We start from the raw sequence: 17,059 nt of genomic DNA, 5'->3' as shown, positions 1-17,059 counted from the left end.
TGCCACAGATTCTCAATGGGATTGAGATCAGAACTTTGACTGGGCCATTGTAGGACATTCACCTTTTTGTTCTTGAGCCACTCCAATGTTGCTTTGGCCTTGTGCTTGGGATCATTGTCCTGTTGAAAGGTGAATTTCCTTCCAAGCTTCAGTTTTTTAGGGGACTGAAGCAGATTCTCCTGCAGTATTTTCCTGTATTTTGCTCCATCCATTCTTCCTTCAATTGTAACAAGATGTCCAGTCCCTGCTGATGAGAAGCATCCCCACAGCATGATGCTGCCACCACCATACTTCACTGTAGGGATGGTGTGTCTTGAGGAATGGGCAGTGTTAGGTTTGCGCCACACATAGCGCTTTGAGTTTTGGCCAAAAAGCTCTATCTTGGTCTCATCTGACCACAAAACCTTTTCCCACATCGCAGCTGGGTCACTCTCATGTTTTCTGGCAAACTCCAGATGTGCTTTCAGATGGTACTTTTTGAGTAACGGCTTCTTTCTTGCCACCCTCCCATACAGGCCAGTGTCATGCAGAGCTCTTGATATGGTTGACTGGTGCACCATTACTCCACTCCCAGCCACTGAACTCTGTAGCTCCTTCAAAGTGATTGTTGGCCTCTCGGTGGCTTCTCTCACAAGTCTCCTTCTAGTTTTAAGGGACTGCCTTTTCTTGGCAGTGCCTGGGTGGTGTGATGCAGCTTCCACTTCCTGATTATTGATTAAACTGTGCTTACTGGGATATTATTTTGTACCCTTTCCCTAATCTATGCATTTGTATTACTTTATCTCTAACTTCTGTAGAATGCTCTTTGGTCTTCATTTTCCTTCAGATTCACAGCCTTACCAATGATCCTTCAACAGTGGGGTTTTTATCCATGTGACAACAACTTTAATGGTTCACAGGTGGAGGCCAATGGTAAGGTAATTGTGTCCTCTTTAGGGCAGTTTCTTTCATCGGTGCAAACTGGGAGCTTCCACAGCACAGGGGTTGAATACTTATGAAAGCAAGATATTTCAGTTTTTTTTATTTTTCTTAAAAATATTTCCCAACATAACAGGATATACAGGTAAGTCAGATTTTTAATAAACAAGAAAATCGCAGAGACTCATTTAATTTGAAGTTTTAACAAATCAGAGCAGTAGCTCTTTCGTTTTATTCAATGCTTTTAAAAGTGGATTGGTTGGTTGCGCAGACCACCGTAAATCCCAAGTAATAAGAAATCTGGGCGATCCAGTGCCTTTAAAGGATTAACAGCATTAGTATCTCAATATAGTATTACAAATATGGTTATTGCATGCTTAGCCTTCAGGCTATAAAATGCAAAAAGCTATAGTGCCTACCGTTATGTTCTAGAACATTCAATATATCCCTCTCTACAGCTAAAATATAAATCCTATACCTTATAGCAATGCATCCAATCAAAAAGAGATGTTAAATTGAAATATATGCTTACCTTCCAGTATATGGAAGTGTAGTGTAGGATATATAAAAAATAATAAGTGTCTTCAAAAGGCAGAGACTTCTGAATACGACCAAACAGCAATCAGTTTTTCAGAGACCCTCACAGCTTGCAAGATCAAGTTCAGTGGTATCGAATGGGGTCTTGCTCTGGGCTTATATAGGATTTCCCCCCCATTGAATACATCAGGAGTCCCAGTTGAATGTGATCATCAATCTGCCTTGACAGTTCTTATCTTTGAGTAAATGAAATATTCTAGAAGAATCCGGTAAAAAAAAATCCTTTTTAAAACTAATTGGAGTTATATAAAAAAAATTAAAATTAATTGGATAGAACTCCTTTCCAAAATATTGGAACATGAGCTCATGGTTCTCATTTTCAACCCTTACTTTCCCTAAAATGTAGGCAAACTGGAGTTCACAGGATCCTTGTTACTAAGTACAATACAAGTTTATATGTATATTATATAGATATATATATATATATATATATATATATATATATATATATATATATATATATATATATATATATATATATATATATGTGTATGTCCATATAGCAATCTCTTATAAATTCTAATTTTATTTTACTCCATTGGTATACACAGAAGGCAAGAGGTTAAATTTAATTAGGCACCAGATGCAATCTTGGATATTAAAACTTAGGAGTGCTCATTCGTTTACTCCAATGTTATTATATTAGGGTTCTTATTTATTTAAATACTTTTGTTTTTTCATACCATATTCGAACCACATACCTATCCTAGCTTGATTGCTTCTGGCATATTAACTCTGTTCCAGAGAGTTTGCCATTCTGTTCTCGCTGGATCAGAATGTTTTGAGGCTCTGAGTCTAATTAAAAAAAGATGTTTTTGCCTGATAAGGGAGGTTTGGAATATTCATCAGGCCGGCCTGACCTTCAGTACAATGAACTTATTCACACAGGCCACACAGAAATCTGCTAATAATATTTTCTACTGGTTTTATATTCTTTAAAACACATTACAGTCATTCCAATATTATGTTCAGTTTGTATCCCAAAGATCATCCTGCTTCCAGTAGCAGTGACAGTCTTTAACAGAATAATACCTGCAGAAACTTGAATCTTGTTAGCTGGACTCCCCTCTCTACACTCTCATTCCCATCGTCAGTGGGCAAACACATTTTAACTGAATCTGGGTCCATCAAAGAGCCGCACGCCCTTGCAACTGAGGCCTTCAATGCAAAAGGATCTGATGACTTATAGCACAAAAAGGGTGTGTCAGAACCATCTGTGACAGTATCAACTTAAAACGTGTGTCAATTGCTTTAATCTAGAGATTCCTTTAGGGAGAAAAGTCAAATTGGATAACCACAAAAAGAGATCATTTGAACTTATTTATTATTTCTTCTTCATTTACCGATTTTTTTTTAATTTTTTTTTTTCTTAAGGCAATTATGTAGGGCTTTGATGGGCGTTACAGAAGTGATGGTGTATCAAATGGGTTTAGCTTGTTGGAAGTAAAGTGATTCTGAGGCAAAAATATGAACTGTGGTTCTTTCTGTGCTGCAGGTGGATTTTGCCTTTACAGTGTGGCAGAGTTTTCCAGAGAGAATTGTGGGATACCCTGCCCGCAGTCATTTCTGGGATAGCAACAAGGAGAGGTGGGGCTATACCTCGAAGTGGACGAATGACTATTCCATGGTATTGACAGGAGCTGCTATATACCACAGGTAAGTAACAGGACTGCTGAAACTACCAACACTAAAGAACTGTGAAAGTAGATTATCTTCTTCTAAGTGAAGAAGTGCAATTGGTTGTTTGGCAGTAATACTGAAACACACAAGGGCTTGGCCTAACTATCAATTGAATCTGAAGATTTATTTATTTATTTATTTTTACTGCCATGGTAGCCTTCATTCCAAAGAGAAATGTAATTAAATAGCAGAGTATCAATGTTCAGGTATTTTGTGTCTCTTAGCTACATGTATGCACACAGCATGATAAGCACATTTTAGAAGTATTACTCCTATAATATAGAGGTGATAGGCTTTTTTAAAATTTACATTGGTTAGTTCTTACAAAGTGAGACATCTAAAATATTAACATGGCTCCTTCTTAGCTATCATCAGTTCACACCACTGACATGGCACTTTTTAATGTAAACCCAAGTGGATATTTCTTTCAGTAATAATAACATCAGATGTCTGGATTGGACATTTCATTTAAACTCCTTGATATATATCAGTATAATTGTGTATTATTAGAAATTGTGATATCACATCACTTATCTCACACATCAAAGCAGCAATTTGCTAACAAGCCAATTTGCAGAGGGAGTATCTAATTGCCTCTGAAGCCTAAACAAAAACACCAGCAAAAATAAAAAGTCTACCTCCTACTGCAAAACAGTTAAGTCATACACAATAATATCTAGTGAATTACACAAGGAAATGTACTTGTATAAAGTCTTTGGTTTTAGCATTTGGTCAGTTTTTAACAATACTCAAATGTCCTTTTGTGTGTACAATATCATACTTTGACAAGTATTTGGGCAATTAACATATTTTGTATGAAACCCATTCTTTGCTAATTATTGACAATTACCATGATTGAAAACCGACACCTGATGCTAATTACGGTATAGAATAAATACATAATCATCAAGTGCTGGAAAATAAATTGGAAATTTGTGATTCAAAAAAGTAACAAAAATAGTTAAAACTAAAGAGTACAGCAAAGATCTCAAAATGGCAGCGATACAACTAAACGAAAAAGGAGAAACTGCCAGAAAAAAAAAAAAAAACAGAAGACTCGGTTTACCAAAAAGCACTGTGTGGGTTATTATTGACAAACGCAGGAGAACAGGAACTACTCCAACTAGCTCCAGGTTTGGAAGACCAAGAAAAGTTTCTGCAAAATTTGGAAGAATCATCGTTCGAGCAGCCTTGCAAAATTCCCAGATTATTGTAAAAGATTTGACGCAATAATTGAGAGAAGATGGTCAAGACATTCACGAGCGAACAATTCAACGATAACTTAACAAGATAGGAGAAAACCAAAATGCAAACTTTTGTTAAAAACAATACACAGAAGAAAGCAGTTGGAGTTTTCCACTGAATACGTGAAGAAGCCTGATGATTTCTTCAACCAAATTTTATGGTCAGCCGAATCCAAAACAAAACTTTTTGTTATGTAATAATTTTGTTTTATTGTAAAGCTGAATCTCTACTTTAATTTATATATTTCAATAGAAATTATAGAAATCGATTTCTTTTGTGGTTTTCTCTCTTTTTTTTCTTTTTTTTTTAACTGCCCAAATACTTTTGTCTACGACTGTACATATTTCTTTATCTTGTTTAAAGGCTTGTGTCTTTCTTGTGACACTGGGAAGAAGTCTTATTTCCATCCCATTACATGTTCTGTTTTTACTTCCAGATATTATCACTACTTGTACACTAATTACCTACCTGCTAGCCTGAAGAATATGGTGGACCAATTGGCTAACTGCGAGGACATCCTGATGAATTTCCTTGTGTCTGCCGTCACCAAACTGCCTCCTATTAAAGTCACACAAAAGAAGCAGTACAAGGAGACCATGATGGGACAGGTGATGGAGAGCTAGGCTGGAACACTTTGGTAGTGCTGCTAGTGTTAGGAAATCCAGTCCCTGTGAATAACTATAGTTTGCATGTATGGAAGTGCAGGCAGGCAGAGAGGGAGTTAACAAAATGTTTGATCTAGGTGGTTTTAGTAATGATAGACATCTATGCAAACTGTTCCACTGCAGAAATTTTGAACTTGCCCGCCACATTTTAAAAAAAAAAAAATTTTTATGGTAGTTAACAGATTAAAAAAAAAAAAGCTTTCCTTCCACAGTAACACTGTTGTTTTTTGGGTTTTTTTTTTTACTTTTCAACATACATTTTTATGGGAAGTGAGGAAAGTGTATAACCTAAACCATAAATATGTAATAAATACGTAAATAAATAAATAAAGCAATATATAGTAATGGAATGCTTCTCTCTGCCTGAAAAGCTTCAAGAGAACACTGAGCAGCAGACAGGTCTGTGAGGTCAGCGATAAGCAGTGTCATCCTGACTAAGTTGTCATGTTTTGGGAGCTTTTTAGGCAGCATCGTACTTAAAAGTAGAATTATTAATAGAATATTACTGACACCATGTCTATGAAGAGGAGGGAGGGGGCTGAGTATGTTATGATAAGGATACTTAAAAAAAAGAGAATTATTTTTTTCTTTTTTTAATAACAAGGCAGGGAAGTTGTTGCTAAATAAGGACTTAAAAGCATTAAACTGACTTATAATAAATAGCCAAATGTAGTGCTTTAAAGTGACCTTAATCCCTTTATGATCATTTGCAGCAATACTCAATAGGGAAGCACTAAAATTAATTTTGGAACCTATATAACTGGATTTCATAGTGTGTTACAGAAATAGTGTAGGAGACCATAGATTACTTTACTTTTACATTGGGTCAGTTGTATTTTGGTCCATTAACCACTCTGGGTTGCTTCCACATTGTTGAGCTCTAGGTTTGACAGCTATCAGTGAATGAAAAGCAGTCTTACAGAAGTAATTAACCGCATACTTTGTAAATATGTTTTTGTGGTGAGCAATCATTTTGATGTCTCTCATTTCCCTTCTACAGTCCTCCCGTGCCTCTCGCTGGGCTGATCCGGACCACTTTGCTCAGCGGCAGACCTGCATGAACAAGTTTGCCAACTGGTTTGGCACCATGCCCCTCATCCACTCTCAGATGAGGCTGGACCCAGTCCTTTTCAAAGATCAGGTCTCCATTCTCCGTAAAAAGTATCGGGACATCGAGCGACTCTAACAAACACTGCGCTGGGGTGGGAAACGGGTCATTCCATCCTTCAACTTGCAGCACACCCACAATGTTTCGAGCCAGGAGGAATAACTGCACATGGAATCACAAGACTCCTGGCTGGGAACTCTTTCTATATACTGTTATTACACAGGCATTCGGTGGCATTGCACAGGCTATAACTGGTTTGACTGCTTAGATACAAATTAAAGAATTATCTCCACCCACCTCTTTTCTTCAGCTATGCAGATTTGTATTGTTTTATGGTCAAGGTTTCAGAGAGAGGCTAGTTTTTTTCTTTTTAGTTGATTTTTGCTACTGCTGTTCATATTCAAGCAAGAGTCACCATATTCAAAGGAACGCAACATCCGAGATCAGCAAAAAGCAAACTGAAGTGATAAGTGAAATGGCAAAAAATGGGTAAAGATTATTTTAAAATAATCTTTTCCTTGCTTTTCACTATAAGGTTTTGTCCCCCGTCTCTGGTCTTGGCATGATATTTATTAGATAACCCTTCAAGGGTTAAATAACACCCTGATCTGAATTCATTTAGAACAATGCAAAAGACGGAGTAGGAAAATGATATTTGTTACATCACATAGGGTATTAAATTTTTTACCACTCCTCCATTGAGAGAAGCAGTGGGTCTAATATATTAAAGGCTCGGTCACTAAAAGGGATTGTTAAAATAAATTGTACAATGATTAAAGAGCCTGATAGTTTTCATTTTTTATTTTATTGTTTTATATTTTATTCTCAGATAGCTCGCAGATAACAGGGAAACAATATTCGTAGGAAGGAAAGGAAAAGTTTGACAAGAGTCAAGGCAATATGTTTTTTTTTTTTTATTATTATTATTATTATTATTATTTGAAGGTCTAATAGCACAATTGAAAGTTTGAGACACACATCATTTTTATCATTAATTTTAACCTTATTGTACTTGTAAAATAAAACCCTGTTTTGAAGGGTGTTTGTATGTTGTGATTCTGAAGCAATACCCACATTTGCTGAAGACTCTTCAGTCATCTAAGGTGCAGTGCACCTTCTAAACTTCAGCACTTTGACTTCTCCTTCCAGACAATTTTCATGGGAAAAAAATATTTTCACCTAATAAGGAAAGTTAGTGCTACAGGGCCACCAAATACAGAACCAACAATAACTAACAACGTTTAAAAAAAAAAAAAAAAAAGTGGAATGTTCTGTATCTTTTGGTACAATCTTGACCATAGTTTTACTCATTGAAGGATCTTAAAGTTGGGGACTGTGCTCTGGGGTGTATACAATAAGAGACAAATCAATGTCAAATCAAAGTAGTTTTGAATCTATTATGCTCATTGGTAAAGGAAGAAATAAAACACATACAGTAAGAGGTGGGCAAGATTTATATAAACCAGTATATACTGCACCAGTTTCAAATGCTGCTGGTAGATTAAATAACAAAGATACTGTCAGGGTACACAAGCAGCCCGCTAGAACTTGCTTTCTGTGAGCAGATGCACCAAAGCAAATAATGCAAAACTAAATAATGGATATATAAGGGATCCCCACTGTGTGCTAGTACTAATCCTGTTCTTTTGGAAGGAGGAATACATTTTAAAGCCTGTACCCTCTGTCCTCCAGTTTATGGATATGCCTGGGAGGGACGACGACAAAATGATGTCATGGAAGAAGGTAGATAGCAACACTAGACTATGACAAGTTGTGACAACCATTTGTTTCCCTAAAGGTTGCCATCCTTAAGGATGACAGTTCCAACAATGGAACTACTGTTCAGATTGTTCTATGATAGAGATCTTTATGAAGCAAATGTACCCTCTTCCCTGTGGTCTACTTTTGCTACTAGCCCAGCATATGATTTTTTTTTAAGCATAATTGTGATATTATACATCCTGATTCCTAAATTTATTATGTGTTTTATAAGTTTTTTATTTTTTTTTTTTATAAAAGTATGAAAATAGGAGAAAGTTTAAAAGAGAAATAAAGAACAAGTCAATCTATCATTTTTTTTAAATGATCTGTTATGGTTCTAGTTACTTTGGCTTTTATAAGTCCTAATACAAAGATGTCCTTTAACTGCATCATGCAGCTACTGCCTATTCGAGAGCACCAATTCCCAAGACTGTACCTGAATGAATTCTGCTATGCCTGTAGCTTCTACACAGTTTCAATGCACACGCATGTTTTACAGAGGAATTGCTTGTATGGCTTCTTGACCGGGTCATTCATGGGTTCATCTTTCAGATACACGTATGCTAGTTGGTCAAATACCTTCATTTGTTTTTCAATTTTAATTTCAAGGAAATGGTGCCCTGACAAGTGTAGTTCATTGTTAATGTCTGTAATAAAAGTTCTGTTTTTTAATGGCAGGGCTATGTTAGCCTTTGCTTTACCGGTACTTGACTGTCTGATGACTTGAAGATGTGCTGAGCAAGTGGCCTTTAGTGAAGGTGATTAAACTTAATTTTAACCATGGGTGAGAGGTGTAGAGCTAGACTCATTGTTGAGCATATACATATTGGAGTTTCTGAGTAACACAGCTGTCTTTATTTTAAATGCTGTGGTTGGGTATCAAAGGCTGTTAACTCAATATCATTAGAAACGCAGATAAGCCCTTCAGTCTCCCTGTCCCAGCAATGAAGCCTTCAGTATACTGTTCCTTTGAAACAGAACAACCTGACAGTTTGCCATTCTCAAGAAAATAGTTTCACAATACAATTTCTCGTGTTTGACACACCAGTTAGTTAAGAGGGAAATATGGGTAATTATCTTCATAACCAAATATTTTCCCTCCTTTTACTACCAAGTTTTTCTAGAAGCTGACTAGGAGTTTTTGTGTTTCCTGTTTTAAACCCACAGGTATTAAAAAGGGAAATGGCTGAGCATAACTCTGTTGTATACAATACATATTTGGATAAATAGACCCATGACTGAGCTGAGAACGCAGTCACTGTATGAGCATACAGTAGAGATAAATGGCTCACTGCTGGTTAATATTAAGTGTAGTTCTCCTTGTAAATCACTTTTTTAAATTAAATATCAAGCCTTTCAAAACTTTAATGTGCTCATTTTTAAATATTATTTTCTTAATCTTTTTTTTTTTTTTTTTATCATCTTCTGTAGAAAATCCCACCCATGCCCAGCAAACCATTTCATTACCCAAACAGAGTTGTTAGAGCAGGCCTTGTCACAATGTACATAAACCTATATATTTATTTTGAAAAAAAGTGTGTATAATGTATGATTATTAAAACAATGTGGGAATATTTAGACAGAGAAATTGTGAAGCAAAAAAAAAAAAAAAAAAAAACGTACCTTATTTTGTATAAGATGTACGTTTTGAAATGTTTCTAATATGTTGCCAATGTTTTTTTTTCATAGCGTTGCCACGTCTTTTCTAAGAGTTTCCTTCTTAGAGTAATGCTGACATTGTGCAATTAAAATCTAGAGAAAGGTATTACAAAGCCATATAACTTGATTTAGCTTCATTAAAAATGTGTGTAGCTTCTAGATTCTCCATCAGAAGTTTGGTTGTTTTTATAGATAGTGCCACCAAAGACAGTGTCCTTCAGATTTATGGACTTTGATAAACTATGATTTTGTGTGTGTGTGTGTGAGTGTCTTCGAGTGCTTGTCAGGAAGCACCAACAGTTGTTTTTTTTTTGTTTTTTTGATCAGCACAGAAGACCTGTACAATGAGCTACTCATGTGACTTTCTGCTACTTTTTTTTTTTTTTTTTGTACCATGAAACACATATTTTCCACTCACCAGTGTCTATGTAAACTCATGTTGACATTATTATTTTGTCTGATTGGCTCTGTTAAAGTTACAGGTGCATTGGTGACTTAAGGAAATATTTCAGAAAGGCAGCACTACAATATATATATATATATATATATATATATATATATATATATATATATATATATATATATATATATATATATATATATATATATATATATATTCATGCTTTAAATAAAATTCCCGTCAAAAACAAATAATTGACAAACTTGTTTGTCGATTATATGTACAAATACGTTGTAAATGGTAAGACTATTGATCAATTATTAGATATTATCGGGTCAACGCGAATTTGACGTTTGTGACATGTCGGACCAATTGATCATATGCTTGAAATCGATTCAAATAGTTACTGTACTAATGTTTAGCAAATTAAATCAGGTTTTTATTAACCTTAACCTTAGCCCTAATGCTAAAAATTAATATTTGTTAACAATTAAACTACAAAATGGACCTTAAAATAAAGCGTGACCAATGAATTTGCTTTTAAATGGTGACACTAAAAAAACTGTTCTGTCACTACACTACCATGAAAAGCATTGCAATGCTGTGTTGAATGAACTGGCTTCCATGCAGCATAAAATAAATAAATACATTGCTGTAAATAAGGTTGTTTGTTGCTAGAGCTTTATAAAATAACAAACCAAATACTGTACAAATGTAGCAATCAAATACCATAATGATGTCTAAATAGTCCTATTGTAATGCATTTTTGTAATAACATCACATTTGATTGAACTGCATATGGGGAATCTGAAATATGGACACAGCAATACTGTATAACTGTAAAAACATGTAATCCTTTTTTTTTTTTGCTTATTTTTGCTTTTCATTCTCTTCCCAATATTCAGAGCATTTTACCTGATGCCTGCTTCCGCATAAAACATAGATAGCATGAATATGTATACCTGTCATTGGGGACTGCTGTCACTGAATAAGCCTCTGTAAATAATGTATCATTGTTTCTGTTTAGTTACAGTGTGTATGTGCCTTTAATCAGAGCCACTGTGCTTTCTAGTCTTAAACTGGAACTCTGTGCAACCCTGAATTGTATCTGTTTCTATTTTTGTTTTGTTAACTCTTCATACTTTCTTTTGGTAAACCTTGTCTTACACTGGAGCAATTGCTACATTGATAAGTGACATTGATATTCCTACCTTTTTAATGGGGGAGGGGTTGCAGTCCCTATGGAACAGGCACCTGGGCTTGCATGACACTTAATAATTTTATTTCTTTAAAAAAAAAAAAAAAAAAATTGGTCTATTTCTAATGAGTAACACATTCTGTATTTTATTCTGTCCTCCTTATTTCAATCCCCTCGAATTAACAAGCATTCTGTTGACATTTTTATAGAGAGAGAATTAACTAGAAAATGACAATTTTGTAAGAATGATTTTTAAGAATAAATATTTGATAATATGGAGTGGTAAGTTGTTGTTTTTCCCTCCTGCCTTGTATGCACATTGGTTTGCTTTAATTATGAAAAGTGACAGCAACAGTTTTTAGTGGACATAGAACAAGGTGAGTTCCAAGTCAAGCTGAACCAAGTGGTGACTGATTGCAAATGGTATTATTTGAGAGGATATCAGCTGGCTTTTTTCTATTAAGTACAGATTGAGATGTCTGAGGTCGAGGATCGCTCTGAGGCCTCCATCCCATCTGGTTCTCTTACTTTGAGAGGGTGAACAAGTGAAATGACCTGTTCCTGCAGCAGGGCTGATACCTCTTGAAACACTAAAATAGTGTCTTGAGGGTTCATAACCGTTACGACCATGCCCTGAAAGGGAGGAGGGCCAAAATGAAACTGCAAAGACTATCATCATTGCTAATAATTAAGGCTATGGTTTTGTCACAGAAATCGTGAATTTGAAAAAAAGTCAGTGAAATCTTACAAATGGATGTAAAAACACTTTTGATTAGGTCCTTTAAATTAAAGTATTGAAATTGTTTGGTTGTAGATGTGAATTTTTTTTTGCACCTCGCCCGTGAAATGTACAAAAAATTACTGTGCCAAAATCCTAGCTTTACCAATAATCCAGGTGGACCTGATAGAACATGTGGCAGTAAATTCCTAGGGCTACTGGTTCATAGGGGCTTGTGCCTGCAGCTGTGGCTGCTGCTTGGGAGCAGAGTGACGGTAATTGCAGCAGCCTCCGGGTTGTGCATCCTGAAAACGGTTTGCTGCATTAGCATGAGCAGGGGTTGTATGAACCTGAACCTGCACCTGCTTCTGAGGCTGGGTGCCTGTTTCGCCAATGCTTTGCCGGCTTAGGGGCTGGTGGCCTCTGCTTGGAGATGAGGCGTGCCAACTCCTTGGAAGTCTCCCGCGCTTGGTGACAGCTTTAGCATCTCATCTGCTACCGGTCCAAACATATGCCCCAGTGTTACAGGTGCATCAGCAATGAGGCCTTGTCCTTGTCAGGCATTCAGGCCTGAGAAATCCAGAGCTGCCTTCTTGCCTCCATCAATGTGGCCATGCTCCTGCCCAATGCCTGCCCATTGTACTTAGGGGGGGGGGGGGGGGGGGGGGGAGGAGGGGGGGGGGGGGGGGGGCCTTGTCATAAGATAGGGCATTTAGGCTCATCCTCCATGGACCAAAACTGTGGTAGCTAGTTTGATATCAGGGCAGTGAGCTCCGCTGACAGGGAAGGATTTACTGCAGGAGCCAAAACATCAGATTCCACATAGTCAGGCAGGAAAAAGTATTCTTGGGTGTCCAGATCCCCAGAAGCAGGGTGTCCTCCTGCGCTGGCTTGGGGTCAGCCAGTGGTACTTGAACCATGGGGACTGAGACAAGGGGAGGGTGCACGTAGTAACTCCGTCAAAAGGACTGCTGCTGGTTCATTGCTTTGTAAAATTTCTCCATTTTCCCCACAACCCCGGTCAGAAAGCCTGCTATTGCAGTTTCTGTCCCTCTTCCTGGCAGAGGAGAGGGAAAGGATCTAGAGGGGCATAGACTCTTCATCCTGCTCCTACCCTTAGAGCAGTGGTATTCAATTACAAACTCTGGCGGGCCAGATAAGGCAATGTCCAAACCCTGGGGGGGGGGCCACAGGGTGCCAGGATGTGCTTACACCCCCCCCGTGTCACACCACGGTCCTACACAAATGACCCCCCCCCCCCCCCCCCCCCCCGCCCCGTCAGGCTGTGATGCAACACGTGGTTGCACCAATCAACTTGTGTCAGAAACGTGGTTACTTGCAATGTCTGATCGCCCTTGTTGATGAACGTTACAGACTAGCGGGAAAACAAATATTATGTTTTCCTAACAATATTGATAAAAGGATTGTGCAAACAAATTTATTTATACACAATCCATGAAATGACAATGCTATTAAAACAACAAATAATTATACAAATCCCATTGTAGTGCTATTAAAAGAGTATGTTATTCTTTTGAATTTTATAAAAACTAGAAATGTTGACGCTCACACAGTAATTGTTTTCAGAAATTGACTGCACAGCAAGCATTTAGGTTAACTAATGAAATCGCCCCCCACCCCCTCACCTACCGCTCCCCCCATTAAAAACGTGCACATCCCCTGGTCCTCAGCCGCACACATCAGACCAATTGGAACACACACACACACACACACACACACACACCACACACACACACACACACACACACACACACACACACACACACACACACACACACACACACACACACACACACACACACACACACACACACACACACACACAGAGTGACTTGCCAACGGGACCAATCACAGGGCAGACGCAGACACGCACTACACGACTGATACAGCGGGAAGGCCCAATCACAGGTAAGACAAAGAACATGCCCCTGACATCACCGTGTTATAACTCCAGTGTGTTTAAATGAAAGGTTTCTAACAAATACATGGCATGACAGTAAACAGGGAAAATAAACTTAAGCGCATAGCCAACGTCTCATCTTTAAGAGGCGTCCCCTATAATTGATACAGCATAACTTAATACCATACCGAAAGCTAAATACATTTCTAACGTATTGAAGTTAAATAAATGCAAAAATTTATTTTCCTGTTCCAATCACACGCAGAACAATTCCCAGCTAAATCTAGCAAAACTATAGCAATTTGCAATACTATTAATATATGTAAAACTAATATTCCAGAATACTAGGTTGTGAATTTACTTTGCTCCACTGAATTAACAATAAAGCAGAGAATGTCAAATTTCAAAGCATACACTTTTTCTCGTGTGTATTTCAAGCAAAAACTACAACGTTTTTTTTTTTTTTTTCCGTTCTTGTAGTTTCTTCGCAATAAACAGTGGCAAATGACACATTTTCTTAAGGTAACAGCATTACTGAGGTTGATTTTATTTTGTAATTACTTAATTGTTTTAGCGGTGCACGCAAGTGAACTTAAATAAACTCTTCAAAAACTAAATGTGGAAAAGAGGGCGTTGTAAAATTCATTGTTTTGGTTTTCGTTTATTACTCTCTTCATAACAGAAAATAGGATCCCAACAAAACGTTGATCATTATGCTTAAAATTTTTGTTAGAATATTCAGATATTTTTTTTTTTGCTTAGTAAAGAAAATATTACGCGACTTTTCATATGGCACCACTACTACAGCTCATGTGTTCCTGTATTAGGGTTATTCAATAAAGTGGCAGTGGCGGGGGCGGTGGCGGGGGCGAGGGCGGGGACTGGGTTATATATTTCATGGCATAGCCTACCAATGCCTGTTTGTGCCACTGTGTAATGTATTTTATTTCTGATGAGAAATGTTCAAGCTTTACAGTTATGCCCTAGTTGAAGTGGCACAACCAGCTATCAATGTGATTTAACCCTTAGCATGAGAGATCATATTCAATAAGTAACGGCGAATAAGTAACTAATTTAAGCATTGAATCGGAAGTGCCCGGCTGGCAGCAGTGGGAGCATATGGCATTGGCATATTAGGCTCAGAAAACAAAACAGCACATTAACCAAATGCTGCTTTATATTGCTTTGAAGAAACGCTATTAAGGAGCTTTAGTTAAATTTAGCACGACAGTGTGCATTGCACAGTGGGCATGCATACTAGGCAAACTGCAACTGGTAGAGAAATTCTCGCGAATAAGCAACATAGTCTGCAGTAAATAAAATGCACGGACACAATTGCTCTATATTATAAGCGTAATTCAAAAGTCGTCTTCGTTTTATTAATGTGCATTATCAGGACTGCGGGTATAACTTTATACGGCACAGTTTGACCAAGAGTGGTGCTGCAATGTTGGTACTGTACGCGAAGGCTTCATATAAAGTGTATGACCCTGTGATTTAAAGATAAAAATGAATTATTGAACATAACACTATTAATACCTAAAATCAAACTTAATACTTTGTACTTGCTTTAAAATGTGTCCGTTTGCGAACGTAGAACGGCTATGAAATGAATTTCAGCCAATAGCAACCGAGATAATCTGCATAAGAGGTTCATGGGAAAATCCAGACATTTGTATTTTACAAACAAAACAAAAACCGAAACAATAGTTTAGTTGAACACAAGATATATTTGTTTCACATTCTTCTGACTAGTGAAATAACAAATAAGGGTTATTTAAAAAAAAATAAATTAAAAATTAATAAATAAATAAATAAAATAACATCACCACAACTTTGTTAGCTACATTTTGCTTGTGGTATATATTCTTTGTGAAAAATTCAGGCGTATGGATGTGAGGGCGAACTGGCTGTGACATCTGTAACTCCCCATTGATCGCTAAGGTTGATTCGGCTGATCTGGCTAGGCGGGTGTCCCCTTCTTCCCTCATCACTCCATGTGCGTCCCTCCCGAAGCTCTGCGCTCGGTCGAAGAGGATTCCGCCACGGGTATACGAGTAGCTGCTCCCCTGCTAGAACCTCCAAACAAGCTCAAGGTCCATCTGTAGGAGAGTCAAGCTCCGAGAGTTCACACACATCTAAATACGGCACTGCACGTGGCAGCCTGCCTTACTTTTCATGCCCTTTAAATACCTCAAAAAACATCTTTTGTCAATTAAAGATATCATTATTACACATATTTTTTATATGTATATCTTGTTGAACAAAAATATATACTATAGTATATACTATAGTTAGACTGGTAACATATTATGGAGGATATTCCATAATAAATAAAGAAATAAAGAAATACATGTATTTATTTATTTCTCTATTTAGTTATTTATTCGTTTATTTCTATGTTTTTATTTATTTATTTCAGTTTTGCCACTTGCTTTTTACATTTCAGTCTGTCCATTTACGTTTCAGCATTGACATTTCCTTTTCTATTTTGCTATTTACATTTTGATGTGACGCTGCTATTTCTTTTTACATTTCACTCTGCCAAAACTACTCATGTCAATCACAGTCTGAGGTGGTCTCGAGTACGGTATTAAACACTGCAGAGTGTGAACGCAAACTGTATTTTGGATTTACAAGCCAAAATGTTATTAGGTAATAAGTATGGTAACCATTGGAGGAGCCTGGAGGACGCTGTGTGCTAGTGACTAGAAATATCAAATGAAAAGGTGAATCCTTTCTCTGTACTGTAGAGGGCTACCCAAACTGCTGAATGCAGTGGTATTGTACCGCTATGTAGATTTCTGCTTGAATAAAAAAAAAAAAAACCTACTCTCCTTAACACAATTAAAGTTAGAGACTTAGAAGTTTTGTTACAAGAAGGTAAAAAACCTACAGAAGATGTCAGTTGTATGGTCTTTCGAACATTCTATTAAAAAGTCAACCCACTGTGCAGAATTCTGATAACCTCAAAACTAGGCAAGTTATACATCTGTGGAAAGTGGTTTGTGATATCTCTTATATCACACATCATGTTTTTCAATATTTTTATAGGTAGAATAAATATTTGAATAATTATGCATGTGCTCTGACATTAAGTGTTATTTAACACATTATGAATAATAATAATAATAATAATAATAATAATAATAATAATAATAATAATAATAATAATAATACAAATTTTCC

At 36.8% G+C, this 17,059-nt stretch overlaps 1 protein-coding gene across 1 annotated transcript in view; it reads left to right on the top strand.

Annotated features, from left to right (window-relative positions):
* The window catches only part of LOC121313281 (exostosin-1-like), a 113,843-nt gene extending 103,677 nt beyond the window's left edge, over positions 1-10,166 (top strand). Inside the window, exons 9-11 of the mRNA XM_041245652.1 lie at positions 3,011-3,171; positions 4,877-5,048; positions 6,106-10,166. Coding sequence (XP_041101586.1) covers positions 3,011-3,171; positions 4,877-5,048; positions 6,106-6,291 — 519 coding nt within the window. The 3' untranslated portion in view covers positions 6,292-10,166. The remainder of the gene's footprint in view (positions 1-3,010; positions 3,172-4,876; positions 5,049-6,105) is intronic.
* Positions 10,167-17,059: the final 6,893 nt, after the last annotated feature.

This window comes from Polyodon spathula, chromosome 3 (genome assembly GCF_017654505.1).
Source record: "Polyodon spathula isolate WHYD16114869_AA chromosome 3, ASM1765450v1, whole genome shotgun sequence".
NCBI lineage: Eukaryota > Metazoa > Chordata > Actinopteri > Acipenseriformes > Polyodontidae > Polyodon > Polyodon spathula.
The sequence above is the reverse complement of the archived record's forward strand: the minus strand, read 5'-3'. Positions and strand labels throughout refer to the sequence as shown.